The 24,800-nt window shown below is 41.4% G+C and overlaps 1 protein-coding gene across 1 annotated transcript in view; it reads left to right on the top strand.

Annotated features, from left to right (window-relative positions):
- Positions 1 to 23,652, top strand: part of LOC147718608 (LON peptidase N-terminal domain and RING finger protein 3-like) — a 45,134-nt gene extending 21,482 nt beyond the window's left edge. The window contains exons 10-12 of the mRNA XM_086918570.1: positions 8,379 to 8,541; positions 11,016 to 11,165; positions 19,823 to 23,652. Of these exons, the coding sequence (XP_086774696.1) occupies positions 8,379 to 8,541; positions 11,016 to 11,165; positions 19,823 to 19,981 (472 nt within the window). The 3' untranslated portion in view covers positions 19,982 to 23,652. The remainder of the gene's footprint in view (positions 1 to 8,378; positions 8,542 to 11,015; positions 11,166 to 19,822) is intronic.
- Positions 23,653 to 24,800: the final 1,148 nt, after the last annotated feature.

Raw genomic sequence — 24,800 nt, 5'->3', positions numbered from 1 at the left:
ATTAAAACATACAGTACATACATCAAATTTCGTTATAAATCCAGATGATAAAAGAACTGTATACATTACATACAATGGTTCATTCATTGGTCCAGACAAAGTCGCAGTTTAAGAGCCAATTTTAAAAATTCAAGAACTTGAAGGGCACTATTACTGTATAGCAGTTGTAAATATAAAAAGGCTGGTCGTATCTGTTTAAAATTCATTTCCTTTAAAAGGGCAATTAAAAAGCGTTTACAAGGGAATTCATAGTATTTACATAAAAACATAAAGTGCATCATGTCCTGTGGAGACTTTCCATCGCAGCCACAGGACGAAAGATTTTTACAGAAGCTCTCCTTTTTAGATCTAATAAGCAGATGTTGAAACTGGTTAAATCTAAATCTTGTAAGCAAGAACTTGTCGTGAGTGCTGAAAGTGCCGAGTAAATAAGGCTCTGTTGTCAAACATGTTTTAACCATGATAAATTTCCTCACACTAACTTTTTGTAGCTCAACACCCTCCCTCTCAGCCTTCTTACGCTGAAAGAACACCTGCTTGACTAGGTCAATGTCCGCCTTCCCAATTCCTGATGGGTGTTCAAACAGATCAGGGCGGCCCATCTCAGTAAAACATGTTTTTAAGTACTTCAGCCAGGGAGTGCCTGACGCGTTCTCAAGAGCCATGAAGTCATTAACAATTAAATGTGTTAGGGGAATTTCTTCACATAACCACATTTTCAACCAACATAACAGAGGTCGTAGGGACAGGATATCGCTCAAATACCCCACTCCTAGTTCCTCATGTACCATGAAGTTGGAAGTGGAGGCCGGAACACACATGAGCCGTTTGTAAAACGAATTTTCTGTGGTCTGAAGTTGTTCCCCAACCATATAGCCCCAGAGCTCACTCCCGTATGCTGCGGTTGCTACAGATTTTGCGTCATATAGTTTAATCATAGCAGCCGTAGGTTTTTTACCAAGCTTTGACGCGAAGTTAAAAATGGAGGCATTGACCTTAGACACATCACATTTTTTTTAGCAAGTTGCGGGGCCCAAGACAATTTGGAGTCAAAGAGTACTCCTAGGTAGGAGAATGTACTAGAAAATGGTATAACTGCCTTATCTAGTTTGAAGGTGTATTGTCTCTTTGGCTGTTTCCCCACCTGCATAATGAAAGATTTGGAGTTGTTCACTAACAGATCTCTATCTTCCATGAACTTTTTGAATGCATTAAGTAGCAATTGAAGGCCTTTTTCCGTTCTTGCTAACAACACCGCATCATCTGCGTATAGCAGAACGGGGATGCTTCTATTCCCCACTCTGGGACTATCTGATTTCACCTCCCGTAAAACACCATCCAACTCATTTATATAAAAGTTAAAAAGGAAAGGGGCTAATATGCAGCCTTGCCGTACCCCCTTCCCAGTTCTAAAATCATCGGTTACTGACAGGTCTTGGCAATACCTTATATTTGCACTTGTATTGTTATGGAGGTCAATCAGAAAGTTTATAATGTCATTGTCCACTCCCTTATCCCTCATGGACCTCCACAGCTTCCCCCTGTTGACACAGTCGAAAGCTGAGGATAGGTCCATGAAGGCCAAGTGGACTGTGCCCTTTTGGACAATGGTATATTTACTTAGTAATAGAAAGAGGTTCAGACATTGAGTTGTGGTCGAGCGGCCATTACAAAAACCATATTGGGCGATAGACATGATATTGTTGTCCCGTGTCCAATCAGAGAGTCGCCGCAATACAATTCTCCCCACAAGTTTTGCCATGGAATTAATCAGGGAGATAGGCCTGTAACAGAGGGGGCTATCCCTATCCCCCTTTTTAAATATGGGCACAATGGTGGAGAGCCCCCATGATGGGGGGCATCCCACCATTGCGGCTGCGTTGATAACTGCCACAATAATCGGGGCCCAGAAATTGGGATCAGATTTAAAGAGATCCGGGGGTATCCCATCCGGGCCTGGTGATTTGCCCGCTGTGAGCCCCTCTATTCCCACCAAGACCTCTCCTATACTGACAATCATACAAGGACCCCCTAAAGTGCGTTCAAAGGGTACCGCATTAGTTTCACATCCCCCGTACAGTTGTTTAAAATGTGCAACCCATTCCTCTTTTGTAATAACACATTCTAACCCTTCCCCTGAATCTTTCACCAGGAAGGGTTTCTTAAGCACCGCCCAAAATCTAGCACTATTTTTCAATGTTTGTGGTTCCAGGATCTCAGCCCAGGCCTCATTCTTCAGTACCTCCTTTCTTGTAGCAATGACTGATTTATACTCTTTACGTGATCTCTGAACTAGTTCCTTGATGCGAGGTTTTAACGACAAGGCCGCTCTGAGATCACGGGCCGCTTTAGAGCATTCCTTATTGAACCACTTCGGGCCCTCCCTCCCTCTACACGTTAGAGGTTCTGTCATTGAAATAGCTATTTTGTCAGTTAAGCTCTGAAAATCAGATAGAACCTGGGTTGGATCAGAATCAACCTGAGTGCATCTAGCGATAATATCTCTACAATTAGTTTGGATGTTCTGATATATGAGGGCCGGGGTGCACATAGACCATTTTAGGCGGCGCCTACCATCAGTTGCTGTTACCCTACCCTTACCCAGGTTACGACTTGCTCTAGCCACCCAGGGCCCCCTTAAGTGTATAGTCAGAGGGTTATGGTCACTAAATGGGTTATTGTCTATGGAGAATGAACGCACAAACACCTGCATGGGCACGGTTAACAGCATGTAATCAATGAACGTCCCCTTCCCATGCCCTTTAAAAGTTCGGGTAAGAAAGCGCTTTGAGGGGTCACATAATGCCATTGTATTGGTGAGACCATGTTCATTAAGTAAGTTATTAAAACAGGCCCCCTCCACGGTGTGCTCCAGGTGTAAACCATTTATTCTGGGACAGTACAGTTCCTGAAGGTTTTTCCCTAGGGGGTCACCACAAGGGTGAGTATTAAAATCGCCCATGATCAGCAAATTATGTGAACAGTCCCTAATTGAGGTACCTATATAATCACCTAAGGTTTCTAAGTTGCCATACCTTGTGGCATTGTTAATAGAGTTATAAAAATTGATCATACCAACCTTACAGTTGCCCGCAGATAAAACTAGACCTTGTATACCAAGGTTACTTGATGGCCTGCTAACAATTGTACATTTCAGTGCTACCGATATAAACATTACCATACCCCCCTTTGGTCTTCCCCGAGTTACTGATACAGCAGGTACAAAGTATGCCTTATAACCTTCAATATACATATCACATTTTACTGACCAAGTCTCTTGTAAACAGATAATTTGAAAGCCCCTAATGTAAGTTAACCAGCTTTCATCCTGCATTTTGTTTTCTAAGCCTGCTACATTCCAATATATAACATTATTTTTTGGTGTAGTTGGTGAAATCACCTCTATCTGTTGTACTGAAGGGGACTGTACGGTACTCTGACCCTCCGAGACCCTCAGTCAGTCGCAGGCATCCAGCCCTGAGAGCATTTCGAAGCGGTTATGTATGGGAACATTGTACCCTCTATTGTTCTGATTGTCAGCATTAAAGTTTGCTACCGGTGTCCGCCAGCCATTAGCGTTTGCTGCCGGTGTTTGCCAACCAATCAGCCCACTAATATTGTTATTGTACATATATGGTGCTACCGGAGTTGGAATCTGAGCTTGTGATATAGGTCTGTACCCACGAGAATTATTAGGGGGATTTTTAAGGGAGTTCTGGTCAGGCACATAGAAGTTTCCCAGAGGGCGCACACAGACACTGTTTACATTATAAACCATGAGGAAGCGCGCAGTAAGACCGTGGCGACATGTTGGGGGTGCTGGAAGTTAACAATCACACAATCCCCCGTGGTTGATTTCCTTGAGGGTCCAATCCAATTGACTCTTTCAGTAGATATAATTTGGTCGTAAAAATGAGATGGGTAACCACAGTTTTTATTTAGCCATGCCACTGTTTTGTTTTTTAGGGAGTCATGGGATTCTCCATGTGGTTGGGCTGGTACTTCCTCATAGCGCGGAACATTAGTTAGCACCACCACATATGGGACACAATCAGGCGGGAGATTTACGTTCCTGAGTCTGGCCCTCTGTGGGGCCGCTACACAGTTACCTAGAGGAGCAGGGGCCTGATGAATCGGCTGGTTTACTGGAGCTGTGGGTGCCACAGCCACAGCGCCAACCAAAGTTTGAGGATTTGACTGCCGCTTCTGCTGCACACTCTGTCCCCTGGCTACGTTCTCCTTCCCACCCCCAACAGGGATAGTTTTAGGGGTTGTCACGCCTGGTGCAGGGGTCATATATCCCGCCACCAAACTGCCCAGTCTTTCTACCTCAGAAGCTACCATGTCCAATTTGGACATTATTGGAGTGATTAGATCTGCAATTTTGGCCTCCAATTTTCCTACTATTGTATTTATTAGTGCTTCTAGATTGGTGTCAGACAAGGTCACCTTCCCTCATTATTACTACCCTCTTTATTAGTTTCTTCCAAAACCTGGTTGCTTGCACTGTTAGTATTAGTGGCTTTGGAGTTATTGGGTGGATTAGTGTGAGATTTAGTTTTTACAGACTTTCCCCCGCGCCTCCCCTGAGTCTTTCTGCACTTCCTCACTGGTCTTTATGGAGAAGGGACCTCCACTAGCTCTTCTACTGCTGAGTCTTCCTCCGAAGTGACAAGCAGGTCCATGGGCTTCTCAGAGTGCACCTGTGCCTTTACTACTACGCTGGGGCCCTCTGTACTGTGTGTGGCATGTTCTAAGGTGCCTTCTGGACCTTCTGTGGTCACATTAGACACGATATCCATGACAGGGGGAAGACTTTTGCTGCCTAGTGAGGCCCTGCGTTCATTGTTGATTAGCGTAACTTTTTTTACCAGGAAGTTGTCCATGGTGCGTAGGCCCGATGTCGCTGGGTCCATAGTAATTGTGGGCATGTTAGCAGGTGACAAGAAGGCTATATTAACCCAATCTCAAGCAACAGTTACCCTACAGCACAAGAATGAAATAGATTGAATTATGAGCTATAGAGAGTCTTACTTAAAAGTTCTATGTCCTTGGAACCAGGGTCCGTGGCCCGTCCCGTCCTCTTCCGGCCAAAGAGGGCCCGCCCTTTGCCCGGGCTTAGCCCGGCGTCCCGCTACGCGAGAGGCGATCCTTAATAAGGGGGCGTTTCGGGGCGGGGGCGTGGTGTCCAGGGGGTGTGGCGTAGATTAGTGCACTGCGCTATGGCTCCTGGGCAATGCAGTCCCTGGCGCTTGCTCCGCTTCCCCCAGGCTCCTCGTCGCTCCTGATGTCCCCGGTCTTTTCTGCACAGGAAAGATGACACGGTCAGCCCCTCGCTCCCTACGCGCAGCAGCACCCGCGAAGCGGGTGCTGCAAGAAGTGGTGTGGCGTGGGGTAGCGGTAATCCCTCAAGGGAGAGACTAAAGGGCAAAGCAAGTTCCTCAAGCCACGATTCCCGCACCAACAACCGCAGGCATCCACACAGTTTATGGGTAATACTCATATTAGTCTGTAACGCTTCTCAAGTACTCTCTTTAGATAGTTATTTTAACAGTGTAAATGTGAATTTAAAGAAGATAAAAATACAATTTTAGGGAGAGGTTTGTAAATGGACGTAAAATTCGGAGCATAAAGGATGGGAATGGCTGAGCATTAAATTGAAGTGATTGTCCTGGGTCGAACAGATGGGTGATTGGCTGCTAAATAAGCGAGAAGGCTGGCATACGAAGATTCCAAACCAAGTACCTGCTGCCCTTGCTATCTGTGTTGCACCAGCTTGAGTGAGAGTGCATACCACAGAGGTGCTGCACTTATCGCTCAGGAAGTCACAGGATTGAGCGACTACACAGAGGTTTGGTCCGTGCCTCTGCAGAACATTTCTTAATCTCATGCTGTGGACATTTCCACTGGAGGCAGGGACCTGCATCGGGTATCAATAGATGCCCAGTTGGTATTTCTTCTGTAGTGAGTTTCCTTTAACCCTAATTAATTTTGGGTGGAAGTGCTTCTGATTAGCACGTCTCATTGTAAGTTTAAATATCTATCCATTAGGATCCTGATGTGACCCAAACGACATTGCGCTTGGAAGGCAATGTTCACATTTTCTACTACTTAACCTTTCATTGCTTCCAAGGGAAAAGCAGAAAATCAAAACTAGAAATGGAACAAAAACTGCTTGGTTTTGCACAAAACAGAAGCCCTTAGCTACTAAATGACTATGTCATTCAGTCCGTCCTTTATATTTAACTAACAATATAATCATTTGCCTGCATGACTCAAATAGGAGGACAAGGTTACCTTTAAGAACTGTTTCACAGCGGTTGCGTAAAGTGGTGGCAAATTGCTTTCTATTTATAAAGAGACTGAGAACAAGGTGTCCTTTTAATCCCTAACAAAGTAAGAAAGGGTGTTCAATGCTACAGTGTTATCCAGGCTGAGTTACTTTAATGCTGTTCTGCTAGATAAATTGATTGACAAACTTAAGTTAATACATAATATGACAGGACACCACCTCCAGAGCCGGCCACGTATCCTTTCTTAGACTAGGTATATTGGTTAATGTTAGAGAAATGGATTGTGTTCAAATGTCTCTGCCTAACACTGAGCGTTCTACTGAAACTGACATTATGACTTACAAGATAGGCTCTAACATCAAACTTCACCATCTTCTAGACAACACTCAATCAGGAAAACTTCAAGAAGCTTCACTTGCTCCCCATTCACAAGCACAGCCAATTCAAACTTCTCACACACATCTGCAAAGCCCTACACAACACAGGACCAGAATACCTGAACAGCCGCAGACACTTTCACAAACCCACCAGACACCTACGCTCCCCTCACCCGCACACACTCCAGCATTCACAAAAGCAAAATTGGAGGTAGCTCATTCTCCTACATCGTACCCAAGATATGGAACAACCTCCATCAATACATCAAGACCTACTCCTCACTTCTTGAGTTCCGCAAGAAGCTGAAAACCTGGCTTTTTGTGTAGTCAGCTTAGGGGCCACAGACCTATACACCGGGCCAAGTGCCTGGATACCCTCAGGTGATTAATGCACTGTGCAAATCAACATAACATAAACTGTGTATGCCAAATACATGGTTGCGACAAAATTCTAAGGCCAAACTGGAGAAACCTATGTGTAAAAGAGAACGTTAAAGTTGACAGGCCTTTTCTGTGCAGGCAGCCAGGTAATGGAACGCTTTTGCATAATCTCTTAGATTGACATTTTTAGAAAAACCTGTAAAACATTGTTATATAAAAGATGAGGATTTTGCATGCGCTTATTTGGTAGCCTATGTTAATGGTCTGTCTTGATGCAAAGACAACCTTTTGGAATATGCGACGCCCTTCTAATAAAATAACATAACAAAATACATTAATCTTATGTGATTTCAAGTTTTGCATTCCCATTATAAGTAAGGGTTTAAAAATTCCACCATGTAAAGCTGTGTTAGTTAAAATTACATGACTGGCTGAAGGTGCTACATGGCATAGAGACATTTGAGCGCGAAGGACCCCTGTTGACATACTTTGTGGAAGTTCAGGCTTTGACCCACATCACCTATTAAAGCCAACATTGTGTTTTATCGTTTGTTAAACTTCAAGTAGTAGTAGTGCAGTGAAAGCCACCTCCCTTTATGGACACATGAAGATGTAGTGTAACAACAAGGAAAGCTTCTGTCCTAGCCAAAACTGATACAGATCAGGCAGCAGTGCACGTTTTCCTTCTCCATTGAAAAGGTGTAGAAGAGCAGTAGAAGCAGTGCAAATCCTCCTTCATAGAGATATAGCTCAGGGAGCAGCAATTCAAGATACTCTTCATCCCAGAACAGGCACAACAATGCAAGGTTCCATCTTTCGCAAAATATGCAAAAGTCATTGATTAGTGGCTTGTAAGTTACACACAGATCTCTGCAGTAAGTGTTAACCCACTGAACAGAGTTTGAGTGGATGAGTAAATGAATGCACGAGTACTGCTGCCACTCGCATTCAATTGTTTTTCTCTTCCAATATCCTTGATATCGGGTTTTCACCCTAAATCTCACTTTCTATGGTGTTGTGATGCTTCACTTGTATCCTCATGCCTCTGCTCTGAAATCTTTGGGTTCTCCAGCGTTGGATCTTTCATAGATTTACATGCTTCGAATATTCCATAACATTGGGGAACAATTCAAACGTGACTTTATTAATGAGTCTTTTGGATACTACCTCGCACCTCCCAGTTTTCTTATGTGGCAATCATCTACTCTCAATAGCGCTTTAGAAAGTTCGTCAAAGTAAAGACAAGTCTACAAATACAATATTTGCCACATACCGAATCCTAAAATGTATTCAACTGATGCCTCTAATTTGTTTTGCATTTCAATAGATTTGCAGATTATGGCTGTATGCTGGAGATCAGAAATGTAGAATTCTTCAATGATGGTCGCTCGGTTGTAGACAGCATTGGGAAAAGGAGATTTAAAGTAATACAGCATAGCCAGCGTGATGGCTATAATACTGCAGATATTGAATACATTGAAGACAAGAAGGTGGGTGTGAAAAGATGTTTAAAACCATAAGCTATATCTCTAACTTTATGTAACAGAAATATCATGTGCTCAAATAATTCTAAAAGCTATATATTAGAGACTTTTAAGTAATACATTTAGTGTGACTTTTATACGTTATTTGATTACACGATCAGAAGGCTTTATAATTAGAGGCCATGTCAACCTTGTGGGCATCAAATACTGTGCCATGCCATATACTTGCAGATAGTTGTAAGATGTTCATTGTCAAGTAGAGTACTATTCTCAAAGATGCCATTAATATCTATTAACCACTGTACATATTCAATACTTTAATTATGTCATAACGAACATTACGTTGCCCTCTTTCTAGAAGAAGGATGTTCACAATGATATGGCATTAACAGGACCACTGAACTAGATATTTACCCTGAAGTGTTGGACACTTTGCTAAAAAAAGAATAGCCTACATTCTGTCTCCATTGTGAATTCTTTTGCCGATTTTGCCCTAACACCGGCTGCTGAATGGCATTTTCATGCATTTTGCACCCTTTTGGAAAGTTGTTTTTTCATGATGTTTTTTTATGTTGCTTTTCTGGAACTGTGCCACTACTGTGTTATATTTAAAGGTTTCTGTATCTCATACAATGTTTTCGATTCAAATTTAAGTCCAGTACAACTCTATTATCTTTTTGGGGATCGCTTTGAACCATTCCAGTAATTCTCACCTGGATTGTTTCTAATCCTTTTTTTATCTTCTTGCATATATGTTTACTAGAACTAGGCACAGTACTCAAGGTAACTTAATTGATTGATACAGTGGAAACACAATATTCAATTTTTCTTTCCTTGATCACCTAACGTTTCACAAACTCTTCATGCTAGCATTGGACAAATGCATTCATTTTGGGAAGGTCACAGGCTCAAACCCCATGAATATGCTCATCCTATCATCCTTCAGAGGTCGATATAATGAGTGCTATTGAGTTGGATAATAAGTCCATGCTATCAGTGCCTGGAAACCAAACAAATGGCGCAGTGTACCATATAACTACTAATGCTACTAATTATTGTTACTGCCCTTTTACGCTGTTTGGAAACTTACGGTAATTGGATGTGATAACTCCAATGAAACCTAAATCCCCAACACACCATAGAATTGCAAAGAGTGCTCTGACTTAGTGTGTTGACAAATCAAGATTTTACTATGTATCAGTATTTGCATCTGTACTTCTGTCTTCAAATTTCTAATAAAAAATTTCAACACAAAAAACCCGTTGGTTAACAAGACCCAGTTTAATTTTTTGATTACAGAGCGTGTAAGGCTATCTGTGACAAGGTATAATCAGATTTATTATTTTATCTCCTGTGCTGGTTACATCTTTTCCCTTAGGGACAGTACAGAAATAGATATCACTACACTGAAAAATGAAATGTCCATAGGCATATTTGTGGCCCACCAAGCCCTTGGATCACCACAAAGTTATAATTGTAAATTGTATGGTACAGGAATTTAGCTCTTTTAAAGAAACCCATGTTATCTTCCATTATCTGACGAGAAAATCAAAACATTGTCAATAGTGTTTTATTGTGGAAACCCCCGTGCATATATAACTTAACCAGGGTTGTCATTGTGTAGTACTGTTGTACGTTGTTTCTTTTATTTACACTGCAATACTTCACATGCATTGTCACTGTGGTTCTGGTTGCACTCCGTTTCACCATGTTATTGTAGCCAACGGATGTATGACGGTACAACGCGTACCGTTACAACACTTACCTTTACGACGCAGGTTTAACAACGCAAGTCGTTACAACAACTTGCGTTGGGGGCGCTGGATAGTGAATATTTTAATTTACTATTCCAACTCCAGTCACCGTGGATAGTAGGGAAGGTGTTGGATAGTAAATTAAACTATCCCCTATCCTAGCGCGCTCTCCAGTGAAAGTCGTTGTAACGACTTTCGTTGTAAATCCTGCGTTGTAACGGTACCACGTTGTAACGGTTCCGTTGTAAAGGATGTTTCCCTAGCCAACAGCAAACCATACTGCATCAGCTACAGCTTGAGGATCCAAGAGTTTTAGAGCCAGGCTTCTGTTATAGTACTCTGCTCTTGAAATGTTCATTGTATCGCTTTTGTACTGATAAAAAAAAAAATGTCAATGAAATGGGGTTAAAAAGTTTTGAAAAACACTCAAATAGAGAAGAAAAACAATAGTTCATGAAAATCTGCTACAAATAACTCTTATGTTGCACGTATTTCTGGTGTGTGTAGGTAGGTATTTGGATTATGTGTTCATTAGGTATGTTAATGTTATTTTCAACGTATTTATCTTTTTTGTGATTGTCAATAAGAACTTAAAATCTTGGTGCACAGATTATTTCACTCCAGACATATCTTGATTAGTAAATATTACTTGATAGTACTTCTATTTTTAAAAATCCTAAGGAAATCTTGGCGCCAACTCTAACCATTCATTTGATACTTTTTCAGGTGCAAGGAATGGATTGTGCTGAACTTCTCGCTTTACATGACTCTGTTTATGATCAGGCTCATACATGGTTCAACTCCCTTAAAGAAGCACTTAAGAGTCGAATTCTTGGTCACTTTGGTCCAATGCCATCAAAGGATCCTGACCCACAGGTAAATTTTATTTTAAGCAGAGATTATTTAAAATTTGAAATTAAATTCTGTCAACAATACCTTTTAGCCAATTCAGCTTCTTCCTGCAGTAACAAAGTGCCATTGAAAACCCTTAAGGTAAACTATATTTGAGCCACTAAAATTGTACTTTGCTGCCTCAGTTCTGAAGCTTGAGAAAAACAACTTTAGTGGCTGTGCCCCCTCACTTTGATCAGTGTTAAAAAAGTATGAGTGACAGAAAATAACAAAGGCTTGTTTTAAACGATCAACAAAACATAGATTGCAGAAATCTTGCAACTTTAAACCCAAAACAGAGTATTGGCATACAAACGAGGTTCGTTTTGGCATTTTGTAACACTTCTGACTTTTAGTTATCTTATTTATTTTGTAATATGCCCGCTCGTGAAAACTGCCACTGGTACGGCAGATTTGTAACTTTCATTTATAATTTATGGATTTAAAGCAGTTCATAACCTCTCCCTGGTGGGCAAGCCCCTTGAGCTCCCTGGCCAACACATGCAACCCCCCCCTTCCTTTGTGATCACAGATGTGTGTCATCATTCTGGCATTCGTTCTATTTTGTCTGCTCCAGCAATCGTACTAGATGCATTTGCTCCTGGACTCGATGAGTGCAAAATTCCCTTTAGTTCCAAATTGCCATTTGAGATTTTTATTTCAGTGCAGCAGTAGTATACTTCTGCCTCCACGCTTGGTCCTCATCCTTGTATATGCTACAATCTTTGGAGTTTAAAGAATGTAATTCTTACTGGAAGTGCAACGGGAACTCGGTCAGATGCTACCTGTTTAAATCTTCTGCCAAACAAGTCCCAAACACCGCAACCATCTTAAAGCACAAGAGTGGCCAGTTCCTGGCACAGAGAGAGACTCTTAACGAGGAAGTGGCATTGGACCAAAAATGTCTATATTTTAACATGCCAAAAGAACAGATGTTGGACGGAATGCTGAACAAATCAAACATTTACCCCTAGTCACAGATCTGGGTTAAATCCACCCCAAACTGGGATGGAATGGTCAGCAAAACAACAATGGATTTAACCCAGATTTCTTGAGTGGGATGAGGGTTTGAAAAGTTTCAGCACTCCGTCCATCATCTTGTTGTGTTTTCTAGGTTCGCCCCAATTGGCCAAGGGTATGTTCAGGCATGGGTCCCTTGCTCACTAGGCCACTGGATTCAAGCTAACCTGGCTGATGAGGTCTGATACCCCAAAACCGGTCCCAGGATGCTTGTTTCTGGTCCACAGAGGACCTGCCCTCGCAGTTCGGGCTGGACTGTTCACATGTGGAGAAGGGTCAAGAGTGATATGCATATGGCTGTGTCCAAACTGGGGTGACATTGTGAGCAAAAGAGCGATGGATTTAACCCACGTCTCTTGACTGGGGGTGAGTGTTTAAAAAATGTCTGCACTCCGGCCATCACCTTGTTGTGTATGCTATATTTCAACACGGTCACAAGGGTGCTAAGGTTTTGAGTGTGTAGCTCTTTAAAGAAAAACATGCCAAATGTAGTAACCTTCTTCCTACCATGCCCCGAGATCCTGTCCACACTCCATAGTTGAATAACACCTGGCTAGGGAAAATACCTTCTGATAGTATTGATGTGGGTTCTGCGTTTGTCTTCCAGACAATACGCCCAGAATAGGCAGTCCATGTCCATTTTTGGGACCCTGAGTGTATATAAAAGTGTGTGTTTCATTGATTTCATTTAAATAGTTTATTTTCATTGTTTCCTATGGGGTGTAGTGTTTACTGTAAAGACTGCCTCCAATGTTTGGTGTTGCAGTGCTAGTTGTTGGCGATGTGCGGAGCTTGCATTACTCCAAGGCTGAGCTGTATGACATTTAAGCCTTTTTGTCACCATCAGGTCTCTAGTAGAATTAGAAGTCTTTTTATGAATGGCAATTTTGATACCTTTATGTGTATGTGTGGTAGCTTGTCCCTCCCTAAACCACTCCTTCAGTTGTCCTTAACTCAACCCGCTTTTTAACAGTTGGTTAAATTTTTCCATCACTTACGAGTATGCAGATCTCTGCCACTGGGGTAGAAATCTCCTTATAGAAAGGATAGGAGAGGCAGAGGTGGAGGTGGAGATCTCCACCATGGGTATGGGAATTGCATTTTGTAATACATGAAATAGTACTACTGGCATACTACTTTACGTCCTCCATAAACGCCTTTTGTGAATCGAGCTCAAAGAGGTATCACTTACTAAATGTTGTCATTACCAATATGCAAATATTGAGTGATGGACTAGAAGTGGTGATGACCTGGTAAACAGCTCAAGCTTGTGAATCCATGAAAGAGCCTATGCTACAGGAGGTATCTCTCAATATCAGGCTGAGAACCTCCAGTAGATAGTGTTTGTACAGCAGTATATCAATACAGTAATTAACATTGATAACAAGTGGACAAACAATGTAAACAATCTCTAGCCCATCCACCTCATTATATGACCTGAGCTCCAGCCAGTCAGGTGGAGGAGCTCAGGGTTCCAACGCGCCACAGATTCTTCTACTGTCAGATTTTCTACTGCTTTGATCAAGTAACCGTCGAAATCCCTTGAATTCCACTAAGTTTCTTTTCTCCACTGTATTTTGTGACTGAAACCCACCTAAGAAATTGTCAAAGACTATGACTACTTCATTTTTCTGAAAGCTTGAAATGTCGTTTTTTGTATTATGGTGAATAAACCATCGAATAATTCTCTCAGCCATGGACACTACAGGGTATGTGGCACTGTGTATGGAAAAAGGTATACATGGGTGACCTACACACTAAATGTATTTATTGCTTTCTGCAATCTGGTCACACAGAAAAGCATTACCAGATATCTGCTGCTTTAACTCCAAAACCTTTAAACACTGAGAGGGTAGCGTTCTACGTCTACTCCGTGACAAATCACCAGGTCTTCAGAAACAAAGCTCTCTGAAGTCTAAAAATTGCAAGCATTAAGACTTTGGATCATTGGAAAGCTACTGGGTCTACTTCAGAACCCAGTATTTCTCCCTCCAAAAGACCCTGTGTGCAGGCCTCGAGTGAACAGACTTTTGGTCATGGTGAAGTTCCACCTGTGATGTCAGTCGTTTCGCAGGTGAAAAAGAATTCAAGGTCAGTGCCTCCATCATCTGCAACTATGAATTATACTCCATTGACTGAAAAAATGTCATTAGAGGCATTACCAAACTTTTTTAAGTGTAGGTGTCGTTGTCACCAATAGTCCCATCATTAAAATGTTTACAGTCGATGAGAGATTACTCTGTTTTGACGAAACAACTGTTGACTACGACTAATCCCCCAAAGTCTGCTCCTTCACTCAAGAAATCATCTTATCAATGAAAAAACACTGCCATCATAATCGTTGGCAAAAACGTTAATGATGAGGAAACCAATGCCTTTAACAAAGGCATTGTCAACGAATAAACCACCTCTGTCGACGAACGTGTCGTTGATCACCAAACCATCTTGGATGAAGGCTTCAACAATGAGGCAGGAGCCTCTGCCGACAGACACACAGGCTTCTACCGTCCAGGGGATAAAATCTGTCACATCATTCACGTCATCACTAGTAGTAGCAGTGACAACATTATCTGCAGTGTTAGATTTCACTACAATCACCACTGGTTTGCCTCAGATTCTGATTACCTCTGTTACCCTTCTTCAGTTGGTACCCCCAGTGACAATTACAGCAAAATCACCAGAATAGTTCCTAGATGATTCAGAACTGTCTCCTGCTCAAACTGACAGGATCTGATGAGGACTGTGACAGAGATCAGAACTACACTTATGATGTTATGTCAGATCGGCCTCCCAAATAGAAAGTCCACATGACTTGGACATACATTTTGTTCCAGAAAGCTCAATGTAATGGCAACATAGAAGAATTTTATGACTGCCTAGAGCCAATCTACTGTAGTGTCTCACACAAAAAGCAGATTCCACACACTTCTATCTTTCAAATTGTAGAAGTACCATTTGGAAATTTTTCAAGTTATGAAAAATACAATGCTAGACCTTTATAGAGGATTTCTGCCAAATAGACCAATAGCCCCTTTCATGATTCGCCTCTAGACTTGAAACCCAGACCACTGACGTGCAATGAAAGAACCTGCCACATCAGATAAATATTTCTCATGAAGAACCAACGGCATTGCCAAGAAGAGGTACAGGGCAAGAAATACCTTCTGAGCTAGAATGTGAAGAAGAATACAATTTCCTCAATCATGACACAGACTCCACTCTTGAGGATAAACAAGATTCTAATTGGGAAGTAAATTTGCGAACAGAGCAGTCAATACTAGATCTGGTTATCTGGCTCCGAGGGTCTCCCCACCAGGCGACATTGACACCTTTCACATTTTAGTGGGTAGGCCCGCTCCAAAATCTAATTTGCTGGCGGCAGTGGTAAAGAAAAAAAATAGTTTTGATTTCAAAGATGAAAATGGAAGATTAGTCAAAACAATTGCAGTGCTTGATTATATTTAGGAAGAAGACCTTAGCTGCAATCAAAACAGGAGCCAAGCTAATAGCAAACCTCGAAAAGAAATACAAAGCAGCTTATACAGCACCTGTGTGCTTGCTGAACCAGATCGATACAAACTCCATGATCTCGGCTGCAAGGCAGACATCACATAACCCAGCAACTACATGTTTGGTTCCGACAGACAAAGAAGGCTGGATACAATTGGAAGGGGATTGTTGGGTTCACCACAACAGTAGTAAAGATTGGCAACGCAAGTGAAGTCCTGTCAAGATATCGCTGACTAATATGGAATGACATATTACTTTTTCTCAACAAACTTCCAGAGGATTGTAAAGACCAAACAAAAACAATTCCCACAAAGTGAAATCACATCAGCTGCCCCCATAGATACAGCCCTAGGGACATCCAACACTTCCTTTAGTCAAATGGCAACAGGGCAGTTGCAGGCGATGTTCCTGGATACGCACCACAACCTTCTGACCAGAGTTGCAGTCAAACGTCATCAACATGGCCTTTAATGGTCATCGGTTATTTGTATTGCATATTGATAAGGCCTTACAGTTAATTAAAACTAATATCAGAAGAGCAAACGTCTTAAAAATTATTCAAAAGACTACCTTATTTTTTCTATAAAAGACAATAATATGGGCAAAGGTCTTACAAGCTCAGGACTTCATCCACGTTTCCTCCCTACAGACAGGGATTATGTAAAGAGGCAAATAGGAAACAAACAACAAAGTAAGAGTAGAGGCCTGTCAGCAAACAAGGGCCATGACAGAATATGAAGAATCTGATAACCAGAGCAGCCCACCTTCATCATCGTACATGCCAATGACAGGAAAGGTGAAGTTGTATTTACCCACATGGTAAACTATAACATCAGATGGATGGGGACCTGAAGTAATAGACACAAAACAATTTACATTGATGTCGCCAAATACACCTCCCATCAAAGAGAAGCATGACTACTTGGAGGCACTGCTCCTCAGAAATTCTATAGGACCAGTAGCAGAAACCAAAAAATCTGGTATTTTATTCCTTAACTGCAAAAAGAACGGAGAGTGGTGACCATCATGGATCTCCGAGCATTAAATAAGGTTGTAAAAAGGCAAACTCTCAAAATGTTACCCACTGCAATCGATAAACAAGAATGATTATATGGCATCAATATATATAGAACAGGGTGCTACAAGGTAGGTCCTGAAAGGCCGGATCCATGCCAGATTTTTTGCATATTCCCGTTTAGATAAATGTAGTTGTCTCAAAAATCTGCCATGGATCCCGTCCTCCAGGACCGACTTTGGATAAGCCTGATATAGAAGATGCATATTTCATTCTGCTGATCCATCAAAAGCACTGGAGATACCTCAGCTTCATAGTAGATGGACATCAGTATCAGTTAAAATCACTTCTGAAGTCAGTACCCAGGGTGTTCATAAAACGTGTGGCTCAAGTAGCGGTTTACTTGCCTTGTCAAGGGAGAAGAATATATCTGCACCTCTACAGCTGGCTTATCAAAGCACCATTGCCTCAGCAAACAGTTACTGCACTATCTTAACTAAGGACCTGCTAATCAAAATTGGGTCTCACACTGAACATCTTTGAATCTCTCCTAGTGCTAATACAGAAAATATTGTTTTTAAGGGCAAACATCTCTTCAAATCAGCTAAAAGTGTACCCATCGCAAGAAAGGATACAAAAAGCGTCTCACTGTGATTCAGGATAACAGTAAAGACATTCAAAGTTCTACTAGGGATACTTTCTTCCTGCATTTTACTCATAGTACTTCACTGATGTGCAGTGCAGACTGGGGCCACCTTAAGAAGGCTAGGACGCATAGTGGAGACAAATAAAAGGCAAATGAGATGACTACAGAGAGTAAACCATAGATGGATATATGAAAAAATACATGACTTCCTGGATGGAAAAACAAATGTATATGCTGACCAACACCTACTTAAGATTTAACTACAGTTTCATCTAAACACGGATGCCTTAATGAAAGGCTGGGGGGCACACATGATGGATAAGTCAGTAAGCAGAGTATGGTCATCAGAAGAACAAAACATACATAAAAACTTCCTAGAATTGAGGGTAGTCAGACTAGCATTGAAAGCATTCCTACCTATGATAAGACAAAACAATGTCAAAGTACGACCGGAGAACATGACAATGCTTTATTATATCTGGAAATAAGGAAGAATTCAACCAACTGTCCTAAGAAACACAAAAACTGTGGCAGTGGGAGTAAAACACCTCATCATCCGATCCATAAAACCAGTTCTGTATTTACAGAATGAGACAACAGATGCACTCAGCAGAAAGCACATGGAGATCCATGAATGGGAAATAAACAGCAATCAGTCAGATCGGATCTTCAAACGATGGGGCAAGCTGCAACTAAAACGGTTTGCGATGCCAGCGAATGCCAAATGCCAGGTCGTCGTGTCCAGACTTTCAGGTAGAATTGTTTTTGACACACTTGTTAGAAAAATGTATCTTCTTCAATTAAGCCACGGTTTAAAGTTCCAACAACTTTCCATCTAAATGAAAAAGTACATCCACCAACCTTTTTTTCTCAACCGCCTACAGCTGCAGAGAAAGCGCTACACATCACTAGATATCTAAAGATGGGTAAAATTATATCTGAAAACTAAAAAAGACATTAGAAGAACTGACCAGTTGTTTGTTTCTCATGGAAACACTAACAAAGGCTTCCTTCTGTCTAAGTAGATCATTTTAAGATGGATCACTGCATGCATTTTATATATCCATATAAAAGCCGGCAGATATTTGAAATGTTGGATGGGACCTCACTCATAAAGAGACATGGTGGTGACCATGGTGCTGTTTGCATGTGTACCTTACAAGTCATCTGCAAAGCAGCGATCTGGTCTTTGACCCACATCCTCAACATGCATTACTGTTGGGGTGTCAAGTCATGAACTGAAACGGCATTGGTCATGCAGTGCTGCGTAACATTTTTCAGTAAAGTAATCCCTATTTCCTGCATAAAGTAAAATAAGATGCTGCTTTGGTAATTATAATTCAAGCATGTGAATCTATGAACGATACAGTGGTGTAGAGGAAAACGTTATTTTTCTGTAACTACATCTCCACCCCTTTTAATGAGGTTAATGCATAATTGCTAACAAATTATGAGAATGTGGCAGTTGGAGCCTCTGTGATGGGTTGGAACCCTGAGCATATCCACATCCTAGGCTAAAGTTCAGACCTCATAGGGCCCCATGCATCAAACAAAAAACCGGTCGCTAATGGGCAGATTCTCAGAATCTGCCCTTTTACGACCAGTATTTTTGCATTTGGGATGCATCATCCCAAATGGAAAAAACGCAATTTAAGGAATTCCAGAATTTGCGATTGCTTAAATTGCGATTGCATTTAAGGAATCGCAAATTACGATTCCTTAAATGCAATGCATGATGCAATTTAAAATAGCAATTTTGCTATTAGGGGTCTCAAATTACCATAAAATGAAACGGGACGTAATTTGCGAAATCTTTTAAAAATGCACTGTAGTGCAATGTAGTACACACACACACACACACATGCCCTTGGGGCACATTACAATTTTAGGGGTGGAACAGGGTGTCCTTTTGGCACCTTTGCACTCTTAAAATTGCATGCACAATTTGCGAGTACCTAATGGGTACTCGCAAATTGCGCATGCAATTTCCATTCATTCCTTCATTGCAACCCTCAATTTTCGATTCGCAATTGAGGAATTTGTAGAAATCGCTATTTTTTTTAGAGATTCTTACATGCATAGGCTTTTGCGATTCCTCAATAATCGGGGAATCACAAAAGCCTACCTTGATGCATGTGGGGAATAATGAGATGGATAGGCTAGAGATGGCCTACTTATATTTGTCCATTTGTTTTCAATAGTAATTGTTGTATTGGTATAATACTGTACTTCCATTGGCCATCGTGGGTTCCTAACCTGACTTCAGGAGATAATTAAATCATGCGAATCTATGAACGATAACAATGCTTTGGAACTGTAGTTACAGGTAAGCAACTTTTTCGTCCTTAGTACTTGCCTTGTCTGCTTTGAAAAGATGTAAATATACCACGTTTAGAAATGTAAAGCTATCTACAGAGCCTATTTTCTGACACAATTTGTGTACCTCCACAGGTTAACCCTAATGGTCCCTCCTGGTGTTGGTGGGTTCTGGCTGTCCTTCCTTTGGAAAACAAGGCACAACTTCCATTTCTTGCTATGACATCACTGAAGGATCGTCTGAACAGCATTCGACGTGTTCTAATGTTTATATCTCGCAGTCGATCACGATGATGTAAAAAAATATGTTTTAGTGTTTTACAAGGTATCCAGTTTCAGTAAGATTTGCCAAATTGTTGGTGGCATAACAGGACTTAAAATTGGATCTAAAGTTATCTTCTACTTGTGATTTCCCTGGGTTCTCGCACTTGTTCATTTGTAAATACATAACAAAAACACTCCTTAGTTACTAACCTTTGAAAGGTTGCTTATCCATTTTAATGTGAAGTTGTGTGTAAGTTACATGATATCCTTATACATTGGTGTTTTCTGAACTTTGCATGGGCCCTGTTACATATCGTTGTTGAAGGTTTATATTGTAATTTATTTTTGCATAACTGTCTTTGATATCCCAATTGAACTTGTAATGTGCTATTTAAATTGTAAATTAGCGGCTTAAATCTGTATGTTGCTTGTTGGTTGACTTGTGATTCAGGACCAGCTACATACGAGGTCTGCACTGAAAACACTCTTTAGCCCAAATATGTGTTCGACCCATTCTTTCTTTCATCAGTGTTTGCTCTGTTGATAGAAACTGTGATTATTAACGCCAAACCATTCCAAATATTTAATTTTGCATGGCTGAATGTTTTTTTTTACTGTGACTTTCAGTATGGGTACAGCCCCCATTTGCCTAACTAGATACCACCAATGAATTCTAGTATCTTCACACATTTTTTATTTATGCATGGCTTCACTTTGTTGCGCAGTATCATTTTCTAAAAGCATGTACATTTTTTGAGTTGTATGCTTCTATAGTTATTTTGTAGAAATATCATGTAAAATCTAATGTGACTAATCTCCCTCCGTCAAATTACATTTCCTCTTCGTGTTATTTGCACACTGTAAATTACCGTATTATACAATTTAGCAATCAGTCATACATTAATTTGTGCTATGTATCTTATCTGGTATGCAGTTTGTGCGCCAAGTGAAGTGGAAAGAGCGTATGGATCAATTCCAAAACAACAATATTGCAAATGCAGCATCTCTTTGGTTGGCTAATCTTTTGTGATTTGCGTAATATTTCAAATAATAAGTTGTGTATAATTTAACTTATTACCACAAGAAGATTATCTGACACTCTGGTTTTATGGCAGTGATATTTTATAATCAGAAATCCTTATGGAAAACAGATTGTCAAATGCCAGGAGCTGTGAAGAAGCAATATTGCTCATTTAAACTGAGATACATATTTTAGCCTTGCAAGATACAACAAATATTTCTTCCTCGTGTAAAGTACACACAAGAAACTAATGGTATCTGAATTACCATAAAGTGTAGCTTATTTGTAAAGCTTTTATGGAATCTTTAACAGTGGGATATGTCTTGTACCTCTTTTTGTGCAGTATGTAGTAGGATATCGTTTACAGGTTTAGCATTAATATGATGCAGGTGCAATGTGGTTCATGCGCTTTGAAACAGAACTCTTAAACTAATGTAGTAGTCATATGATTTCCCTTAATCAGGGTTGCTTATATAAAGTTATTGACAGTTGTCATAAAACTGAATGTTCTCCCATTTGGGATTATAATTTAGATGCTCTTAAAGTCACTTTACAAGTCACAGTAAGCTTTCAGTGTTAAGGTTCATGAAGAAAATATGAACGTGCTGCTAAAACAAGAGAAGGGAACCATTTATGAAGAATATGGGAATATTGATAGTTTGAATGTAAGTCTCCATTATTCCAAGGTTAACTTTCTTCCTGAATGACTTACTTTGGGTGCCATTTTTTCTGTGAAAATGCAGTGTCAAATAGTACTTAAAGAACAAATACATGTTTTTGCACGTTGGAAATATGAGGGCCTGTTCAGTCAATGTTTTCTTCCATTGCATGTTTGTTTGTAAATCCCTGATCGAAAGTGCAGAAAAATATTTTTAAAAGACACACTTTTATATAACTAAGTGCAGTAGTAAATGTCTTGACATGGGCCAGCTATACCAAGGATTTGTGCTGGCACATGTCCAAAGGGTATAGCAGGATTCCATATTAGTTGTTATGTGTATACCTAGCTACCTAGTTTTTTACTTTGGGCCATTAAATAGAAGTGTGACAATTGAGGGCAATTGTACACAACTAAGGGGCTTATTTGCAAGCCCCATGTGCCACCAGTGCTTCACTTTTAATATAGGAGAAAGTGGCATACCGACAGCGCAAGGTCCTTGTAAATAAGGCCCTAAATGTTTTACAAATAGTGTGTGAGGGAGTCTAGGAGAGGATGTTGGGTACAGATGAGTCAGGGAGCTGAAAGCGCCTAACTAGTGTAAATCAATGTCATGGATGTCAATTCACCAAAACACCAGTGGTGGTGGAATTTACTTCATCAATCTTTGATGACCAATAACAACATAGGGTTCACCCCTTATCCCCCCTTCATTACTCAACAACCTCCTATATGCTGCCTGGGGATTAAAGCAAGCATGGCACGGAAACTAAATAAGCTAAGGCATTGGAACAACAGAAAATAAGAATGTTTCCTAGAACAATGCTTACTTTCTGTTCCTGCTGCTGCCTTCTCGACCTCCTGAGATCAGAGAGGAAATGGCAATTTTGAAGGTATCAAAGGGCAAACTAAAGGCAGCAGCTGTTACTTCTGGCACTCCTGAATTGGCGTCCATGGTCTCTGCGCTATCCTTTCCTTGATTGAATCCTAAAGTAGCCTCCCATTCATTAAGCCAGGTTGATAGGTCTGGCTCTGTACAATCAGACCTTAAACTATGCAGCCTCATGTATGTAAATTCATGGGGTGGGCCCAACTATGCAGATTTCCACATTCATAACTGGAAATCACCCATAATGTCTAAATGGCATATTATCAAGAACGGCGTTACAGTTATCGCCGTTTTAGCGGCAGGAAACTGCCGCTAAAGCGGCGATAATGGGCTTGATAATATGCCCTTGTCAATTCCCATGGAAGCCCATGTTCTGGTGGGAACATGGGCTTCTATGGGAAGTCACAAGGGCATATTATCAAGCCCATTATCGCCGCTTTAGCAGCAGTTTCCTGCGGCTAAAACAGCGATAATTTTAACGCTGTTCTTGATAATCTGCGCCTAAGTTTCTTTTGTTTTTTATACATCTGTTTTAAAACTAAGTGTTGTTTTAAAAGCCCCGCTATTGCACTACTAGGTATTCTTTTAATCCTTCCCCACTCTTTGTCCCCTCTCTCCCATGCCACGTTCCACTTCTTCACATCCAATGTAAGTATTAGAAATCCAATTAAATTAAAAACCAAACACGTTTTTCCTTGTAGGGTTAGTTAAAGGTAAAATGCATTAAATGCATGCAATTAAATTAAAAACCAAACACGTTTTTCCTTGTAGGTTTATTTAAAGGTAAAATGCATTAAATGCAGGCACCACGATATGCTATTGACTTCCTTATAGGCAAGAGACTGTAATAAAATTCAAATGCAATGTTTGTTCTGTAATCCCGTGAAGATACTGTACTTTGTGCCTTACATGCTGTCTTTATCTTTGAAAGATAATATATTTCTTTATGTATTGCAATTCAGTGAGTTTGGTTTAATAGCTCCTATGATCATTTGGGGTGAACTTGTATCAAACTCTTCTGCTTGTGTTGTTGTCAAGCTACCTCTGTTTTTTATTACTTTTTTACTTTTTGTTCATGTTGTCAATGATATATAATAATTTGTATTGACATAATAAAGTCAACGGGAATACTATTTGTGGTGTTGCTTTCATATACTTATTTTGCGGTGGCTTGAAAATGTGTGAATGAATAATTTCTAAATGTATGCTTTAAGTTAGTATAACATTGAGCCCTTATTCCACAGCTTTCCAAACTTTTCATGTTGGTGACACACCTTTTTGTGAAAAACAATTCAGGGACACGGTAACGTGAGGAAGCGCAGCGAGCGAGCCCGAACCACCTATGGTGGGTTCAGGCCCCACACACACATACCCCCCCCCCACACACACACACACCCCACAAAACCCCCCACACCTCCCACACTTACCCCACACATACCACCCCACAGACACACCACCCCACACAACCCCCCCACACACACCCCACATACACACCCACACAAACCCCTACACCCCCCACACACACCCCACACAACCCACCCCAATCAACCGTATGGTGGGTTCAGGCCCCACACCCCATACACACATACCCCACCCCACACACAACCCGCACACACCCCACCCCCCCACACACACCCCACACAACCCCCCACACACACCCCACACACAACCCCACACATACCACCCCACAGACACACCACCTCACACACACACCCCACACACACACCCCACACACAACCCCACACATAACACCCCACAAACACACCACCCCACACATACACACCCCACACAACTCCCCCACACACACCCCTACACCCCCCACACCTTACCCACCCCCCACACACAGCCCACCCCCAATTAACCGTATGGTGGGTTCATGCCGCACACCCCACACACACAAACCCCACCCCACACACCCACACCCCCTCACACACAACCCCACACACACACACCCCACACAACCCCCCACACACACCCCACAAACATACCACCCCACATACCGCCCCACAGACACACCACCCCACACACACACCCCACACAACCCCTCCCACACACACACACCCCACACACAACCCCACATACCACCCCACAGACACACCACCCCCACACACACCCCTACATCCCCCCACAACTTACCCACCCCCCAATCAACCGTATGGTGGGTTCAGGCCGCACACCCCACACACACATACCCCACCCCACACACAACCCACACACACCCCTACACCCCCCACACCTTACCCCCCACACAACGCACCCCCCAATCAACCGTATGGTGGGT

The sequence above is a fragment of the Lissotriton vulgaris genome, chromosome 4_1 (genome assembly GCF_964263255.1).
Source record: "Lissotriton vulgaris chromosome 4_1, aLisVul1.2, whole genome shotgun sequence".
NCBI lineage: Eukaryota > Metazoa > Chordata > Amphibia > Caudata > Salamandridae > Lissotriton > Lissotriton vulgaris.
The sequence above is the reverse complement of the archived record's forward strand: the minus strand, read 5'-3'. Positions and strand labels throughout refer to the sequence as shown.